The sequence below is a fragment of the Staurois parvus genome, unplaced genomic scaffold (assembly GCF_062004578.1).
Source record: "Staurois parvus isolate SC_StPar_1 unplaced genomic scaffold, SC_StPar_1.0 ptg000048l, whole genome shotgun sequence".
Classification (NCBI taxonomy): Eukaryota; Metazoa; Chordata; class Amphibia; order Anura; family Ranidae; genus Staurois; species Staurois parvus.
The window spans coordinates 12886472-12904171 of NW_028317844.1; the positions used below are offsets into that span (position 1 = coordinate 12886472).

General features: G+C 38.1%; 1 protein-coding gene across 1 annotated transcript in view; it reads left to right on the forward strand.

Moving 5' to 3' along the window:
- ASCC3 (activating signal cointegrator 1 complex subunit 3) overlaps window positions 1-17700 on the forward strand; it is a 915848-nt gene that overhangs the window by 289270 nt on the left and 608878 nt on the right. Inside the window, exon 10 of the mRNA XM_089665174.1 lies at window positions 1072-1236. Within this exon, the coding sequence (XP_089521300.1) occupies window positions 1072-1236 (165 nt within the window). The remainder of the gene's footprint in view (window positions 1-1071; window positions 1237-17700) is intronic.

Sequence of the window (17700 nt, forward strand, 5' to 3'; positions counted from 1 at the left end):
TGCACCAACCCCTGAGTCTGGACATTTTTAGAAGAATTTGCTGAAATGGGTGAGTTCGAGAACCTGCACCTGCATGTCATTATGGGACACAGCAGTTGTGTCCATGCAGACACATGTCCCAATAGACAGCAGTGGGATGAAGGCATCGGGATGCAGCAACACCTGTGCATCCCCGTGTTGGGAAAACACGTCCCTACACAGGGCATGGAGCTAATAGCTGTGTGTGAACAGAGCCTTACTGTGTGATCAGCTTGCTTTATGTCAGGAGTTGGTGTTAATAGAAATGGTTACTTTTTTCTTACTTTACAAACTTACTATGTAGTCATATGGTCCATGGAAAGTGTTACCGTGTGTTTACTTTTACAAACTTACTATGTGGTCAGCTGGCTTATGGAAAAAAAATGTTGTTTTATCATACATTGAAATTTGACTCTTTGATCAATTGGACCATAGAAAGACTGTGATCTTATATTTATAAATGAGCATGGTTTTGGAAAGTTAGTTTGTTCTTATATATACTATTTGATAATTTTGTCCATTTAAAAAGGTGCGGGGCTCTTATACTTTGCAGACTTACTAAGTGTTATTTATATCTAATCCTAGATATGAGTCTTCATTATCAACACAGATGGTCTATCCATGTATTAATTAGCTTTATACAGATATCAGTCAGCATTTAATCCTGAACATTTCTGCCTTATGTCCTTTGTATCAGATTGTAAATGAGAATCAGTGAATCTCTGTGGATTATTTTAATAATGCATGCTGACATTTCTTTTGTAATTATTTCAGTATTAGTGGCGCTATATTTTTTTGTTACCATTGCCAGCATTCTTTTGTGGCCTTTTGATTATACTGATTGCGATTCCAAAAATATGTTGGTACCAGAGCAATCAGTCAGCCTCATGGGTCTGGTCATTTTTGCCTACTAAATAATTGTTGTTGTGAACTCCAGTTCTGTGTTCCCCAACAACATAGGATAGGTTTCTACAAGTTGTTTTTTTTTTTTTTTTGTTAAATAGACAGCAATATTTTACTATAGCCAATAATGTGACATTTTTCTCCACACAGATGCTTGTGACTACACCTGAGAAGTGGGATGTTGTTACTAGGAAAAGTGTTGGGGACGTGGCCCTGTCTCAGCTTGTGCGGCTACTGATATTGGATGAGGTGCATTTACTTCATGAAGACAGAGGTCCTGTTTTGGAGAGTTTAGTGGCTCGTACACTACGGCAGGTAAGTTTACAGTGATATTTCTCTTAAACAATGTTTTATGGACAGATTGAGCTTTGTTTTAATAGCAAATTTAGATACATACATTTTTATTTCTTGTTTTTTAATGGAAATAATTAGTAAAAAATACATGCATTTTCCTTTATTTTTTCCCCAATGTAATTTGCATTCCCCCAATATATCTACCCCAAAATACAATCAAGAAACTCTGCTGATTAAAGTGATATCATATTAGTGTGGTTCCCCCCATATATCTACCCCAAAACACAATTGATAAAGTCTGTTGATTTAAGTGATATTACATTAGTGTGACTTTTATTTTACATAGTAGAATAGTAAAGCTCTAAGTCAAGAGTGCATTTTCAGTAAGGAGAGCTTTATTCCCCTTTTAGCACTACATTGCAACGCACACAGAAGGAAAAAAAAATTAAATGATATTGTGTTCACTTATGTGATCAGTTGATGCTTGTGCAATAAATGCATATGACATCCAAATGACCATGCAATTGGGGCAGAACATGGACAGTGAGTCCCTAGAAAGAGACAATTGTATTTAAAAGGACAGGCATCTATTTACAGTGAAGTACTGTTACTGTTCCTAAGATGGAGCATGTGGTGAAAGCTCTTGTCCAGTCTATAACCCAACAGCAGGTGGCTACCCAGGGACAGCTGTGGGTCTATGCATAGCAGTTCAGCTGGAGGTGCAACAGAAAACCAGAAAGGAAGACAATTGCTAGCAGGAGCTATTCAGTGCCCTTGTGCAAAAATGAATGCAACGGGATTCCAGGACAGCCAGATAGAGATTTCTTTTGGTGGTGTTTAATCACCACTGGGCTTTTTTTTTTTTTTTTGCTATATAAACAAAAAATACTGAAATAAAAAAAAAAACTAATCCCACATTTTTCTTAGTTTCAAACTAAAACTGTATTCTGCTATATTTCCTTGGTAAAAATAACCCAAATCAGTATGTATTATTTAGTCCATGTGAAAGTTAGAGGCTACAAACTATGATATACAGTATATTTGAAAATTGATCAGTTCTGATGCACTGACTGCCTATCTAATTTCACGAGGCCCTAAAATTCCAGGACAGTACAATAACCCCCCAAATTACCCCTTTTTGGACAGTGGATTGTCCACTAAATGTCCTATTTAGTAAGAGGCATGGTCAATTTTTTGAAATTGTATTTTTATTTCACATTTTTTTTTGATAATTAAGAAATGTATAAAAAAAACATTTTCCCACAAAGTTGTCATTTTAACAAGGTATTTCTCACGCACAGCATATGCATACTTATAATTACACCTCAAAACACATTCTACTATGTCTCCTGAATATGGGGATGCTATGTGTAAGACTTTTTCACAGCCTACATGCATAAAGGGGTCCAAAATCCAATAATTTCCTGATTATCTAACACATTCTTGGAGGTCCTGGAGCACCAGGACAGTAGAAATGCCCCAAAAATGATCTCATTTTGGAAAAAGAAAACACTCCAAGGTCTTTTCTGAAAGGCATAATGAATCTCTTGAAATTGTTATTTTTTGCCAAAATGTATCTAAAATTCGGGAAAGAAAATGAAAATGTATTTGTTTTACACAAAGATCTCATTTTTCAGTTTCGCACTCACTGACCGAGTAGGTGTGCAAAGTGAAAGAGAAAAATGCCTAAATAACATAATGATTTTTCATATTACAAAAATTTTCCTTTACAGTGGAGCAGAAAAGCGGAAAGCTGCACGGTATTGCAGACATCCACACCAGGATCCACTGTCTTCTTGTGAAAATTGTTCACTCCAATGGGTTGAGCTGGGGTGTGGGGAGGGGTTGCATGTGATAGTCTGAGCTAAGATGGTGAATCGGAGGATTTGTTGCCTACCAGAAAAGCCTGGTAAGGGATATAGGTCAGTTTCCCCTTAAGAGACTTATTGTAAGATTCCTCTATTTGGCCCTGGAGTTCAGGCTGCAAAAGAGTTTGGTTGCATCTGCATCCTGGCTGTCCTGGTCCTCACATCCACCTGGCAGAATGACTGTCTTGTTAAAAGGGCTGGAAAGCTCTCACATATTTTTCTGTACTATGTGTTTGAATACCCAATGGATGTAAAACTGGCTGTATGTGCTGTCTTGCTGGTTTGCTGTGTGAGAAGCATTTGAGACTGAGCAATTTTTTTAAATCTGTTTACACTTTTCTTTTTTCTACATGGAGGGGGGAGATCTGAATCTGGTCTTTGGGGACATATTCAGACCCCCAATGCAGCTATCATCCATCAATGGATCACTATACAATCTTGGGCCAACTTGAGCACATGACATGCTGTGAACGCCTTTTTTTCTAATAGGAACATATTAATAAGGGCCCCTCTCAGAGCTGTAAGACTTCTCGGTGTATTCTAGGACCATCTGCATATAATATCTGCAGCCGAGGGAATCTGTACTCTGTCAAACTGCTTAGTGTTTTTACCATCTTGAGCATATAACATGCTGTGGATGCCTTTTTCTCCATAGAAACACCTTAACAATGGCCCCTCTCAGAGTTGTAAGGTTCTTTTGTGTAGTCTAGGATCATCTGCATAGATATCTACAACAGGGGGAATCTGTACTCTGTGGGACTGGTTTGTAAAGAAGTTGGAGAGTTGTGCCCTTGAGCCTTCTTGTGTTGGTCCTTTCTTTCACTGTGCTGGCCTCCTTATCTTTGCAGTCCTCCCACGGACCAGGTGGGGGGACCTGGTTGGAGTGTAATTTGTGCCCCAGTCAGGAATGTATGTGCATGTATCTGGTCCTGGTAGTTTCTGCTAGGTTTTAACTTTTTTATATATTGGACATCCATACTGCTCCAGTTATTGTCCTGAGGAATCAGATAAACTTGTGAAACACATAGACAGGAGCAATTATGTCTAGTATAGAATAACATCCTGATGTTGACTATTTTAAATAGATTTTTATATGCACTTTTATGCACTGTGATATTGTGAGGCTATCAATTGGTCACTGATTAGGTATCTTGAAAGTCTAATTTACATTATCTCGTCTTATAATTTGATTGATTGGACTGTGATTATTTTAATAATATTTTTTGTGAGAAATATTTACATTACACATATATACTGTATGTAGTTTCTTTAGGCTACTTTCACACTGATCTTCCGCAAAAACGCATAGGCATTTTTACCATGCTCTTGTCGCGATTTCTCAGCATTTTTAAAGGACTTGTGAATTAAAAACTGCACCAAAAATGCTTTCTCAGGCGTTTTTGAGGAGCTTTTTAGGTGTTTTCCATTGATTTCAATGGGAAGAGGGGTTTGTGGGGCATCTTTTTTAAGCTCCCCAAACTTGCCCCAAAGATGCTGCAAGCAGGAGTTTTTACACCGCACCACAAGCGCAACGCCTCAGTGTGAAAACATACTTAGATATACATTCATATACATAGGAATTTTTCTTGAGCTTTTCAGGCGCTTTTTTTAACGAAAAAACACTTTAAAAACTCCTCAGTGTGAAAGTAGCCTTAAAGTGGTTGCAAACCTATGACATAAAAAATTAGCAAAGTACCTTATATCTTGCTATAGTGTGAACTTACCTCTCTCTAAATCATTTCTCTCTGCTGTCTCTTTCCTCTGCTATGTGCATGAGTCTTTCCTAATAGGTTAGGCTGACACAACAGAATCCCGAGTGATGGCCCCATACCCCCTCTGGCACACTCCTAGCCTCAGCTGTATATGTTTCTCTGTGAGCCTATGTACAGGGAGTGTGTCCCTTCCCTTCACTCAGGTCTCATATTTCATGGAGCTCTGTGCTCTAGCTGTGCAGTGTGTGTGGCATCAGACCCCCACCTCCTGCCTTCTACTTTTGAGAAAAATCCTTTGATCTGTGTACTGTAACTGATGTAGGTGAGAGATGGCTGCAGATAAACTGGTAGAACTTATGTAGGAAGATTTGTTTCGTCTTTATCTTTTACTTGAGGGTTGTCATTTCTATAGGTACTGTATGTGTAAGGACTTACAGCCACTTGAGTATGATTATAATTGGGTGAGCTACATTTTTTTTTCCCTTGTGGGGGTGTTTATACCACTGCACAATTTTAAATATTGGTGTATGCTTACAGTGTTGTGATTTACACTACATGCAAAAAGCTGGGGAAAAAAGTGTATTGCTAATAGCGCGGTAGCATTTTGTTATAGATAATTTGGAAAGAGATCCTCTGATACATTTGTCCAGAGAGTTGCTGCTTTTGTCCAGTGAGCTGCTGATTCTGTTTAGAGAGCTGATGCTAGTAATGAATACACCCACTACATCATCTAAGTTCTGTCTAACACCGTTCCTGAACAAAGTGGCCACTGCATTAGCTTTGCTGGCCGGTCCAGCAGTAGACACCCAGTCTCCATACAATGTGGACATGGACAGTGCTGATAGGAGGCAGCTGGGACCATACCTCTTTATGGCAGAAAGGAACTAGAACAGGGGGCATATGTACCCCTCCCCTGATTTGAATTTGCACTTGTTTTTTTTTTGCTATATATGAAATCAAACACATTTCCAAGTTACATTCTTTCCAAAATTGCCTCATCCTCTAAAAATCCACATTCTCCACTATATTTTTTCCTCATCAAAACAACAAACTTGCTTCCATGTTTCCTTACCAATCTCCTGACTGCTGGTGGAACTGCAGGAACATTGGATCTATGCATCACATTTGGAGGAACTGCTAATGTCTTACCTAGTTCTGGAAAGATATTGTCACCTTTAAATATTTCATTTCACAGCTTCCTATTGCCCTTACACCACAACTGCCACTGGTGGCTGTAGGGCTTGATAGGTGGTCTACTTAATACCATACTGTGACAAATATTCTTAATGCAGCCAGACTTGCAGTTGTGTGGAAATGGAAATTCTACAAATTTACAAACTCTTCAGGAATCCCTTAATGATCACTTCCTTACGGAGTATTATTTTTCTAAAGCATACCACTCTCTCTCATAATTTCACAAACAATGGGAACCCTGGACTCATGATGCCCATTGTGCTTCTCTAAATTAAGAAGCCTTTATCCTAGAATACCACAGACCACTGGCTCATACTAATAAGAATAGTTAAAATTTACCAAAAATGTACTTTTCCCTTCCCAGTTACATTGATATAAAGGGAAAAGCAAGCTATCATTGTAATTCTTCTGTGCATTACTCTGTCTATTGACACAATATGTTAGACACCTGTTAATGTTTTGTCTTCAATGGCATACTTTTCATACTCCCTGGTACAGTGCTATGCCTTGAAACCCATTCAGATGCCTAAATGATATGTCTTTTATCTTGTTTCCTAACTTGTGTATCCTTCATTTTTGAAATAAAAGAAATTAAGCATAAAAAAAAAAATCTGACTGCCTCTGAGGTCCTTGCTTCTATACTGCGGCACATAAATGTAGTTGTTTGTTTCTTTTTAGTGCACAGGGAGGTAGTCATGCATTTTTACAGTGAAGTTCCATTTAGTGGGAACTTTATATATCAACTTAGAAAAACATTTTTAGTAGCAAAAGATCTTCTAAAGTGAGTACATATTATCCTGGCCACACCCAAAAACATAGGGTCATTTTTATGAGTTCAGCACAACTAAATAAAATATGAAAGTCAAGCAAGGACATTTACTGCGACAGGGCAGCACCACTGCTAATATCACACATATATACGTGATTTTGCATTTCGAATAGGCCTCGGGTGTCAATAACTGGGTCCTGGCCGGTTATTACCTGCTGGAGCCCGGCAATTACCAGCAAACACTGACAGGGAGGACAGCTGCAGTGTTTACACTGCAGCTCTCTTCCCTGTCAGTTTTCAGCTCACTGTTCCGGATTACTGAGTTCAGCTGGGTCCTGGCCGGTTATTACCTGCTGGAGCCTGGCAATTACCAGCAAACACTGACAGGGAGGACAGCTGCAGTGTTTACACTGCAGCTCTCCTCCCTGTCAGTTTTCAGCTCACTGTTCCAGATTACTGAGTTCTGCTTTCCAGATCAGTGCGTTATTGTAAAGGACACACCCTCCGCCCCCCCTAGTAAAACACTCCCCTCACACAGTTAACCCTTTGCCTCCAAAAGTTATCCCCTTCCTTCCCAGTGCCATTAGTACAGTGTCAGTGGTTTTTTTTTTTTTTTGCACTCATCACTGTATTGGTGTCACTGGGGATGTCAGTGACCCCAAGTCAGTTCCCCCCAGTGTCAGAATGTCTGCCGCAGTCCTGCCATAAGTCACTGAATGCCGCCATAAGTCGCTGATCGCTGCCATTTTTAGTAAAAAAACAAAACAAATTCCAGTATATATACCGCTATAACTTTCACGTAAACCAATTAATTTACACGTATTGGGATTTTTTTTTTTTTTTTAGCAAAGACATAGTCGCAGAATACATTTTGGCCTAAATTTATGACAAAATTTTATTTTTTTACTGGACATGTTTTATAGCAAAAAGTCCAAAATATTGTTTTTTTCCTCAAAATTGTTGGTCTGTTCTTTTTTTTTTTTATAGCGCAAAAAATAAAAACCGCACAGGTGATCAAATACCACCGAAAGAAAGCTCAATTTGTTCTGCAAAAAGGACATAAATTTCATTTTGGTGCAGCGTTGCTTGACCACGCAATTATCAGTTAAAGTAATGCAGCGCCATAACACAAACCGCTTCTGTAACCGCTTCCTGAACGCACTATAGCAGAAATACTGCTACAGGGAGGCACGGGTGCGCAAAATCATATATATATACACACACGTGATTCGCGCTCCCATGGTTTTCACACCCCTCCCAGATAGCGTCAGATTGCCCCTCAGTACACCAGTAATCACATTTAAACCCTTGATTGCCAGGAACACGTTCATACACAATAAACCTCCATTGCTAGTATAGTGTCTGAACGGATCAATATCTTTGATGAGATCAGCACTATACCAGCGTTCACATTAGTATAGTGTTCCCAAAAACGCAGCGTTAGCGGGATCAGCCCTAGCACCTGCCAGCACCTGCGTTTAGCCCTTACGCTTACCCCCCCCTCTCCCCCTTCTTCCCCAGCAAGTGCAGTGTCAGTAGGTCACTGTCACTTGTTACATTGCACACAAAACCGCAGTGTTCGCAGAATCAGGCCTGATCTCTGTTAGCACATGCCGGTAAATATTGATGACTTTCATATGCAGCAGAGTGCCAGTACTAGTGCCGCTCTACCTTTCGGTGAACTGGCGAGCACCAGTGGCCTAGTACATCCTGGTATTTCACATACCAGCAATGCAGTGTCACTTGGTGACGTGGCGAGTCCCATAAGTGCAGTACAAGCTGGTGCGGTGGCGAGCACAAGTATTGTCCCGCAACCACCAAGAATAAGCACACAGGCCCGTAGAGCCCCTAGTATCCTTCCGCATGTGCTTGCAAATCCCGATTGGCAGCCCACAAATTCTGCAGCATCCGTACGTCCCCCATTCACTGCCCAACCTGAAATTCAGGTGGAAACAGCAAATTTAACTACTCCCCTTGATTTTTGAAGCTGTTTTTCACGGAAGATCTGTATTCATTGATTGTGGATCAAATTATTTAACAATTATCGCTGCCAACCCAAATTCAAACCTTGCCAGACCATTTGCTTGGAAACCCATTACAGTTTCCAAATTTAAATTTTTTTGGGGCCTAACCCTCTACATGGGCATTACTAAAAAAAAATGAATTGCGGTTGTATTGGTCCACAGACCCGATTCATCATATGCCCGTGTTCTCTGCTGCAATGACCAGGCATAGATATGATAGTATAATGTATTTCGTGCATTTCTAAGACAATACACCCTGTTGACCTCAGGGTGACCCTGAATTTGACTGGCTCCACAAAACTCAGCCCCTCAGAAATCAACAAAATTAACCAAAAATTTGCAGATGTCTATACTCCCCAGCAAAAAAATCTGCGTTGATGAGGCCCTCAATTTCGCTGTGAGAGGGCAACAGGCTATACATATAAGTTTTGGATTTACAAGGAAAAAATAGTCACGTGGAGCCCCCCGGATGCCCTGACTACATGGGGAGCAGTGGCAAGACAGTTTGGGACTCGGTGTAAACCTTTTTCCATATGGGGTACCACTTATACTTGGACAATTTTTATTCAAGCGTGCCACTGTTTAGACATTTGTACAGTCTTGGAACTGGCGCATGTGGCACTGTGTGATCTAATGTGTGCCCACCAATAGAAGTGGGTGGATGCCGGGTGATATATTCTAATGGTGGGCATACCACACACTTTTTCTGGCAGAGATTTCTTCTCTTTTTTTCATTCAGTCCACAGGCTGCATACAAAAAATAAAAACAACATAGCATATATACCCAACAAGGATCAGCAATGTACTGGTACATCCCTGGACTTTGATTAGTCATACCACGATGATGTCTACAGCTGCAGGCATCATCCTGGTATCATTTTGTTCATCCGGCGATCAGCTTTCTTGTAAAAGCAATTCTAGCAGCTAATTAGCTGAAAGATTGCTTTTACAAGCAGCAGGAGATGATGCCTCTGCTGCCTTCCACGGCCTTCTCGAGCAGTTCCGTGCCATCGTGGGAACCTGAGAATGCAGCCGGTGTTTCTGCAAGCTGACCATAGAGCTGATTGGAGACCAGAATGGTGCCAATCATCTCTATGGTCTAAGAAATCGGAAGCTACGAGCATTCCATCACTTCAGTTTCACAGGATATAAACAGCACCATTTTTAAATTGGGAAAGCATATGATCACATCGATTTTGGTTTGATTAGATAATGTAAGGGCAGAGGAGATATCTAGAGTTTGACAGACCTCAGATTTCTCCAAAAATAATATATTACAATACCCATTGAAGTTATAGGGGATATTTGCATTGCCTCTGATAGCATTAAAAGTGATCAAGAAAAAAAAATGAAAGGGACACTGTAAAAATAATAAAAAAAAATCAAAATAACTTAAACCCCCCCCAACGCACGCACACCTGTGCGAGTGTTGACCCTGTGCCGGTATGTAAACAGCGGTTGCACCATGCATGTGAGGTATCGCCGTGAACGACAGATCAAGGGCAGTAATTCTAACAGTAGACCTCTTCTGTAAATCTAAAATGGTAGCTTGTAAAGGCTTTTAAAACATTGCCTATGGATATTAAAAACGTATGCAGTTTGTCGCCATTGCACAGGGCATGCTCAGTTTTAAATCATGTCATGTTTGGTATCTATTTACTCGGCATACCATCATCTTTTATATTTTACAAATAATTGGCCAATATATTGTGTTTTTTGTGCATTAAAAGTAAAAGTATATTTTACTGTGCGAGTACTATGTGACATAAAATATTGTGGCACCCACCATTTTATTCACTAGGGTGTCTGCTTTAAAAAATATATATAATATTTTGGGGTTTGAATTAATTTCCTAGCAAAAAATGCAGATCTTTTTCATGTGAACAAAAAGTGTCAGAAAAGGCTTGATCTTCAGGTGGTTAGAAGAGTGAATGATGTGTGGCATAAAGTTCTAATGCTGGGCATAAAAATACCCCTACCCCCCAAAATGACCCCTTTTTGGAAAGTAGACGCCCCAAACTATTTGCTGAGAGGCATGTTGAATCAATAGAAAAATTATTTTTTTTTACCACAAGTTTTTGGAAAATGACAAAACAATCTTACACAAAATTGTCACTTAAATGATTTACTGCTCACACATGCCATGGGTATATGTGGAATTACTCCCCAAAATCCATTCTGCTACTTCTCCCGAGTATGGGGGTACCACATGTGAGAGACGTTTTGGCAGTCTAGCCAAGTACAGGAATCTAATAAGCACCTTCAGGCTTTTAAAGGGCTTTATTTCCTCATTACACTTCCAGACTACCTATCACAGTTTCGGAGGCCCTGAAATGCCAGGATAGCACCAACCCCCCCCCCTTTCAAATTACCTCTTTTTGGAAAGACACCCCAAGGAATTTGATAAGAAGCATGGGGAATATTTTGAAGATCTCATTTTTTGACACAAGTTTTTGGAAAATGAAGAAAGAAAACAAAAACATATTTTTCTTTTCTTTTTTTATATTTCAAAACCTTGTGAGAAAAAATTAGATCTGCAAAATACTCATCATGCCTCTTTGTAAATTCCTTGGGGTGTCTACTTTCCAAAAAGGGGTCATTTGGGGGGGGGGGGGGTGTTAGGCGCTAACCTAGCATTTCCAGACCTCCGAAACTGTGATAGGTAGTGAGAACATTACGCACCTTCAGGCTTTCAAAGCGATAACTGGATTTCAGGCTCCTGTATGTGGCTAGGCTCCCAAAAAGTCTCACACATGTGGTATCTCATAATGGGTAGAAGTAGCAGAATGTATTTTGGGGTGTGATTCCACATATACCCATGGCTTGTGTGAGAAATACATAATTTAAATGACAACTTTGTGAAAAAAAAAAATGTTTTGGTCATATTGCAAAAACTTGTGGAAAAAACATAAATCTTCCATGGACTCAATATGCCTCTCAGCAGATAGCTTAGGGTGTCTGCTTTCCTAAAGGGGTCATTTGGGGGTGTTTGTACTATCCTGGTATTTTAGCACCTAAAGAAATGTGATAAGCAGTCAAAGTAAAAGCTGTGTAAATTCCATTATCTATACCATAGTTTGTAGATGCTATAACTTTCACATAAAGAAATAAATATACACTTATTGGGATTTTTTTTAACCAAAAACATGTAGCAGAATACATTTTGGCCTAAATTTATGACAAAATTAAATTTTTTTTGAATATTTTTTATGACCGAAATGAGAAAATATTGTTTTTTTAAAAAAAAAAAATGTATTTCTTCAAAAGTTTTTTTTCTTTATATCGCCAAAAATAAAAAAGCACACAGGTGGTCAAATACCACCAAAAGAAAGCTCTATTTGTGTGAAAAAAGGACATAAATTTCATTTATGTACCGTATTGCATGACCGCGCAATTGTCCGTTAAACTAGCGCAGCACTGTATAGCAAACAAATGGCGTAAATTGCAGTATCTATACCATAGTTTGTAGACACTATAACGTTCACACAAAGCAATCAATATGCACTTATTAGGATTTTTTTACCAAAAACATGTAGCAAAATACATTTTGGCCTAAATTTATAACTAACCTTGAGTTTACTATATATTTTTTATAGCTGAAAGTAAAAACTATTGTTTTTCTTAAAAATTTTCGGTCTTATTTGTTTGCGAAAAATAAAAAGCGCACAGGTGATCAAATATCACCGAAAGAAAGCTCTATTTGTGTGAAAAAAAGGACGTAAATTTCGTTTGGGTACAGCATTGCATGACCGCGCAATTATCAGTTGAATTAGTGCAGCGCCGAGTAGCAAAAAGAGGCCTGGTCATTAAGGGGGGTAAATCCTCAGGAGGGCAAGTGGTTAAAGGCTAAATTCACCTTTTTGGAAAAATAATAAATGCACATGTTTTTGCAGGAAAATGTGCATTTGTTATTTGTTTTTTTTTTCCTCAGGAGCTTGTAAAGCATTGCACACATGATCAGTGGATTAGGGGTGCAATGTCAGGCTCCTGCAGAAAAGCCCTGCAGCTTTTAGCCCATACCTCCGATATGGACTGACTGTTTACAATCTGCAGGGCTTGTGTATGAACTATGGGAATGTTCATCAATGCCCTCACAGTTCATTGAAAACCACAAACCATCACCTGAAGTACTTGTAGTGCTCTCATTCAAAGATCGCTGTGAATGAATGATGTGACTCTGTGGGTGGAACCCTGCACAGTCACACTGTTTTCAAAATGCGAGAGTGGGTATGGAGAGAAGATCCCCCATCTGTTGTCAGAGGGAGCGGGGCAGGTCTTCAGAATGTACACCTGAATTATGGGTGTAATGTCTAACATGCTCTCAAAATATGAATTTATCCTTTAATGAAAATGCAGGAAGAGTGTTGTTGCCATTAGTTCTTTCCACAATGCACACTCTGAAAAGTCAGGGTAAAACCAGTAAATGATTGTCTAGTAGATACCAGCAAGCACACCTGCCAAAAAATAAGCAATCCAGCACTGTAGTTATGACACAGCCTTTAACATAGCCACGTTTCTTTGATGAATGACTGGACAAAGATTTCTGTTTTTTGACCAGTCATTCCACAGTGAGTTACTGTCAGTTGTATGAAGGAGAAGGTGGGTGCCCTTGATGAGTTAGGGTGTGAGTATGGCCTACTCCCCTCTTTATCTTTTTGTCTCATCTTTTGGATGAAGGAATTTTTTTTTTTTTCAAACCAACTGCATAACTGTCATTACTGCTGCAGAAAATGGTGTTGTCTTGACCAGAAAAGGACTGGGCATCTTGTGGAAGAGTAGAAGAAAATTATGGTATATTTAGGTTCCTAAATTGCTCTGTATATTCTGTGCTGCACACTGTCCTGCATTGTACATTTGGCTATATCGTATAAATTCCACATAATTTCTCTGTGTAAACTTTAGAGGTTTGTCTTCTGTAATGAAATGTGTGTGTTTGTGCTGTAGAGTTTTGAGCTCTATAGTGGTGTCATACACTTTATGCATGTGTTGTTGCAGCCATCCTGTAAAAGTCCAATACTGCCATCTGAGATGTCTTTGCTTGTAACCCCATTAGTGTAAAAGTAATTTAAATTAAGTCAGAACAGAAACAAAACTAAGGGTGTGCTGCACACCTCTCCATGGGGCTTTTCATTGGATACAGTAGGGAAACTTCATTGTTAGTGTTTACCTACAAGTATAGCTTGCATAGTTAATGAGCATTCACCTTTTTTTAATATGCATGTGTATGCATGTATGTGTTTACATGTTTAAATAAATAAATATATATTTTTTTTTTTTTGCCAGTACAAGCAAGAATATAACCGAGTCTCATCTGTTCCTATTACTTTTAGGGATGTATCTTGTTCAGTCATCTCTACTAATTTTTTTATATGTATTTAATTCATTTAGCAGTGTTGATTACTGCAAAAACAGTTTATTTGCCTTGTCTGCTATAATCAAAACTCAGCAGTTGCAACCACTTATAAATTTTGTACACACTAGGAAATGTGTCCTTTATATTTCCAGTTTGTCTACCTTTATATTATGAACAGTGATTCAGAAAATAGCCCATAATTGGGACCCCTATTGCTATCCTAGGCTGCAATGACTTTGTTATGCCCGTTGTCAAAATGACCATTTTTAAGAATTTTAAATTGACATGTTATACAAGAACCCTTAGTCATGTCTTTCACACTCTCAAGTGCAAATAAAGGTGGCTACACATGTAAAAATTAGGCCTGTTCAGATTGTGAAGAGGACAATGAAGAGGGTTTCATAGTGTCAGTATACTATATGTATGACATAATTTGACTACATTACTATTTCAGCTATTCAGTGACTAAGCAGATATGTATTGGTCTTTATGGGCATCTCTGCACATTTATGTAACCATATGTAGCCCAATCAGCACAAGTGAAATACTCAGCAATTGGAAACAATATGAATATTTAGAGGTAACAATGACAAGGGAAGTTAATACAGGGAATACCTGATTGCCTTATGAGGGATCAGGAAGAACTTTTTTTAATTTCCCCCACTGGGGAAAATTGGATCATGCTTTGTTTTTTTGTTTTTTTTGCCTTAATCTTGATCGTATGTGTGTGATGTTTTTAATTGGTTTAATTAGATGGACTAGTCTTTTTTTCAATCTGGCTATGTAATGATATACCCTGAGAAAGTTGCAACAGTGTGATCTGAAACGTGCTCATAAAGTGAAAAGAATATTAAAGAGAAAATAAGTAACATTTGGAAGAAGGTCTTTTCATACTTAAATGTAGCTATATCTATAGCTGTGTTATGCTTACCAGGAAAAAAAATGTACAGTAATAGTCATTTCAAAACTGAAAATTGTGGTGGTATATTCTTAAACTTCACTTACGTTTTTCGCTATTCTGAATTGTGTAGCATGCCATTTCTTTTAAAAGATTTTTGAAGCTGACATTATCAGAAGTCCAACTGCTTATACCAAGTATGTAATGCCAATATGGAGATAGTAGGTTTGTCATTTGGAACAAGTGATTGATGTCAGGAGAAAAACAGCACAGGTTAAAAGGAAAAAAAAAATCTTAGTTTCTCAATTTCAAGTTCACCTTTTGTAACACATTCAGTTGTAATGCTCAGTTATTAACATTCTTATATCAGAGCCGATGTTCGTAATTTGTTTTATGCTCTCATTTCAGCTGTCTAGAAAAGCTGCATTTTTGCTGAAACTGTAAAGCATGCCAGGTCATATGCTTATGAGGACTTAAGTCCAAGATCAACCCCTATGACCTAAGCATTTCCAGTTTATTCTAGTATTGTTTTCAAGTCCGAAATGCAAACAAAATTGGTTATCATTAAAAGAAATATAATAGACTAACCCCATTACCTTTTCTTTTCTTTTTTTTCTGAACATGTTGTCTTACCTACTGAAGCCTATGTACAAAATATATATTATATATACATGGGGGGAGTGGGCAAAGGGAAACAATTTGAGATCACGACTGAATCCGGAGATGGGGCTTAAAAGCCTGTTTGACTGATATACTTGGATATTATGTTTTTTATTTTATCTTTTCTGATATCCATAGGACCAAGCCCTGCTGCAAGAACAATTTGGATTCCGGCCCCATGAACAATTTCAGATGTCTAATAGGAAAGAATTAGTACTGTGAAATACTTTTTGCTGATTGCCATACCCTGGCCCACATACCTCATTTATATATATGTGGTTTAGTCTTGTAAGCAATGTTATGGAGATCGCTAGGCCCTGTTACACCTACTGCTGACTAACCAGAATCTTCATTACCACATGTGGACTTCATAAGTAGAGAGTGCTAATTCTTAAAGCTGTGTTCTAATTACATGCAATTTTGTATTCAGAAAAGCACCCAATGTATTTTTGTTTTTATAAAGCCCTGTTTGTCCCCCCAAAAAACCCCAAAAAAGACAGTATATGTATTACCCTCTTATCTTAAGTAATGTCAAAGTTATCGCCAAATACAGATGTCCATAGCAAAATTAAAAAAATGGCTCTGGTCAATAGGGGGTGAACAGGGGTGAGAAATGAAAGCCCATCCACAAAGTTTCTTAATGAGTGGTGTCCCACTGAAACCCAGTTGTTGTATGTTGACCATAATGTTCATGAGTGTTATTTCACCCTGCATTTTGTTGACTGCAATCTGGTATTTAAATTAAATTCTTCACAAGTAAATCATTTTTTTTTTATAATTGTTGACTTGCAACAATCATTTTTTTTAATCCTTAGACAATTAAACGCAACTAAACTAAACAAATCATGTTTTTTCTTTTTTGACCAGTGTTAGTTTACAAATAGTGTTACTGCAGATAAAAAAGTGCACATTTTATTCTGTAATTTATGCTTTTTAAAATTACATTAATATTATTATTTTGGTACAAAGCATTATAAAGTTAATTAGAAATGAAAAAAAAAACAAAAACAGCAGGGAAATAATATTTGAATAGATAAGGAAAATAAGGAGTTCATTAAGGCTTATTCAAGTAAACTAAGGGTTAATAAGGGGTTAAGCAAATAAACATTTTATTTTTATTCATTTATTTATTTTTTTTACTTGCCAGGTTGCTTTAACTGACATCATCTGCTGATCAAAGTGTATCCCTTTGATCTGCAGATGAATGAACAATGTTACTTTGTGTAGAGAAGCTTGTTGATAAACATTGTCCAACTAATTTCTTCTTGACAGCTGCAGCTTCTCAGACCTTCTCTTTGTATGCATTAACTCTTTTGTGCCTAAGGATAAAATAAATGTTAGTGCCTAAACACAATTTTGCATTTTTGACATGTGTTAATATAATAGAATATATCATCACAGCTACATTGTGCATCCAAATGGATTATACCTTGTCTTTTTTTTGGGACAAATTTGGCTTTCATTTGGTGGTAAATGGTAATGGATATCTCCTGATTAGTTTTTTTAATTTTTATTATCAATAAGGAATTAGGAAAACTGGCCCAAAATAGTAAAAAAACATCAAAAACATTTTTTTAATTTAGCTGTACATTTCTTGCTACTACTATAACCTACCACCAAAGAGCAACCCAAAATAAATGATCCTGCTCTTGACAATCACAGTGATATCACATATATGTATGTTAGTTATTGTTTGTACCTGTAGTACAGCCCAGAAACAATAGTGCACATTTTGCTTTTTTTTTTTTTACACACACAGAAAAACATTATCAGAGCTGAATTGCTGTGATTGGAAGGGGGAAGCAGGGCAGAAGGACTGGACTTGCTACCAGGGGCGGACTGACTACTCATGGGGCCCGCGGGCAATAGGGGATCATGGGGCCCCTATGTCCTTGCCCAAGCTCAAAAAAGCCTATGAAAAAGGTACCAGGGACATCTCATGGGGCCAGAAAAAAGAAGTTGTGAAAAGAGATTCACAGAAAAGCGGCTACATTTAGGACAGAATGC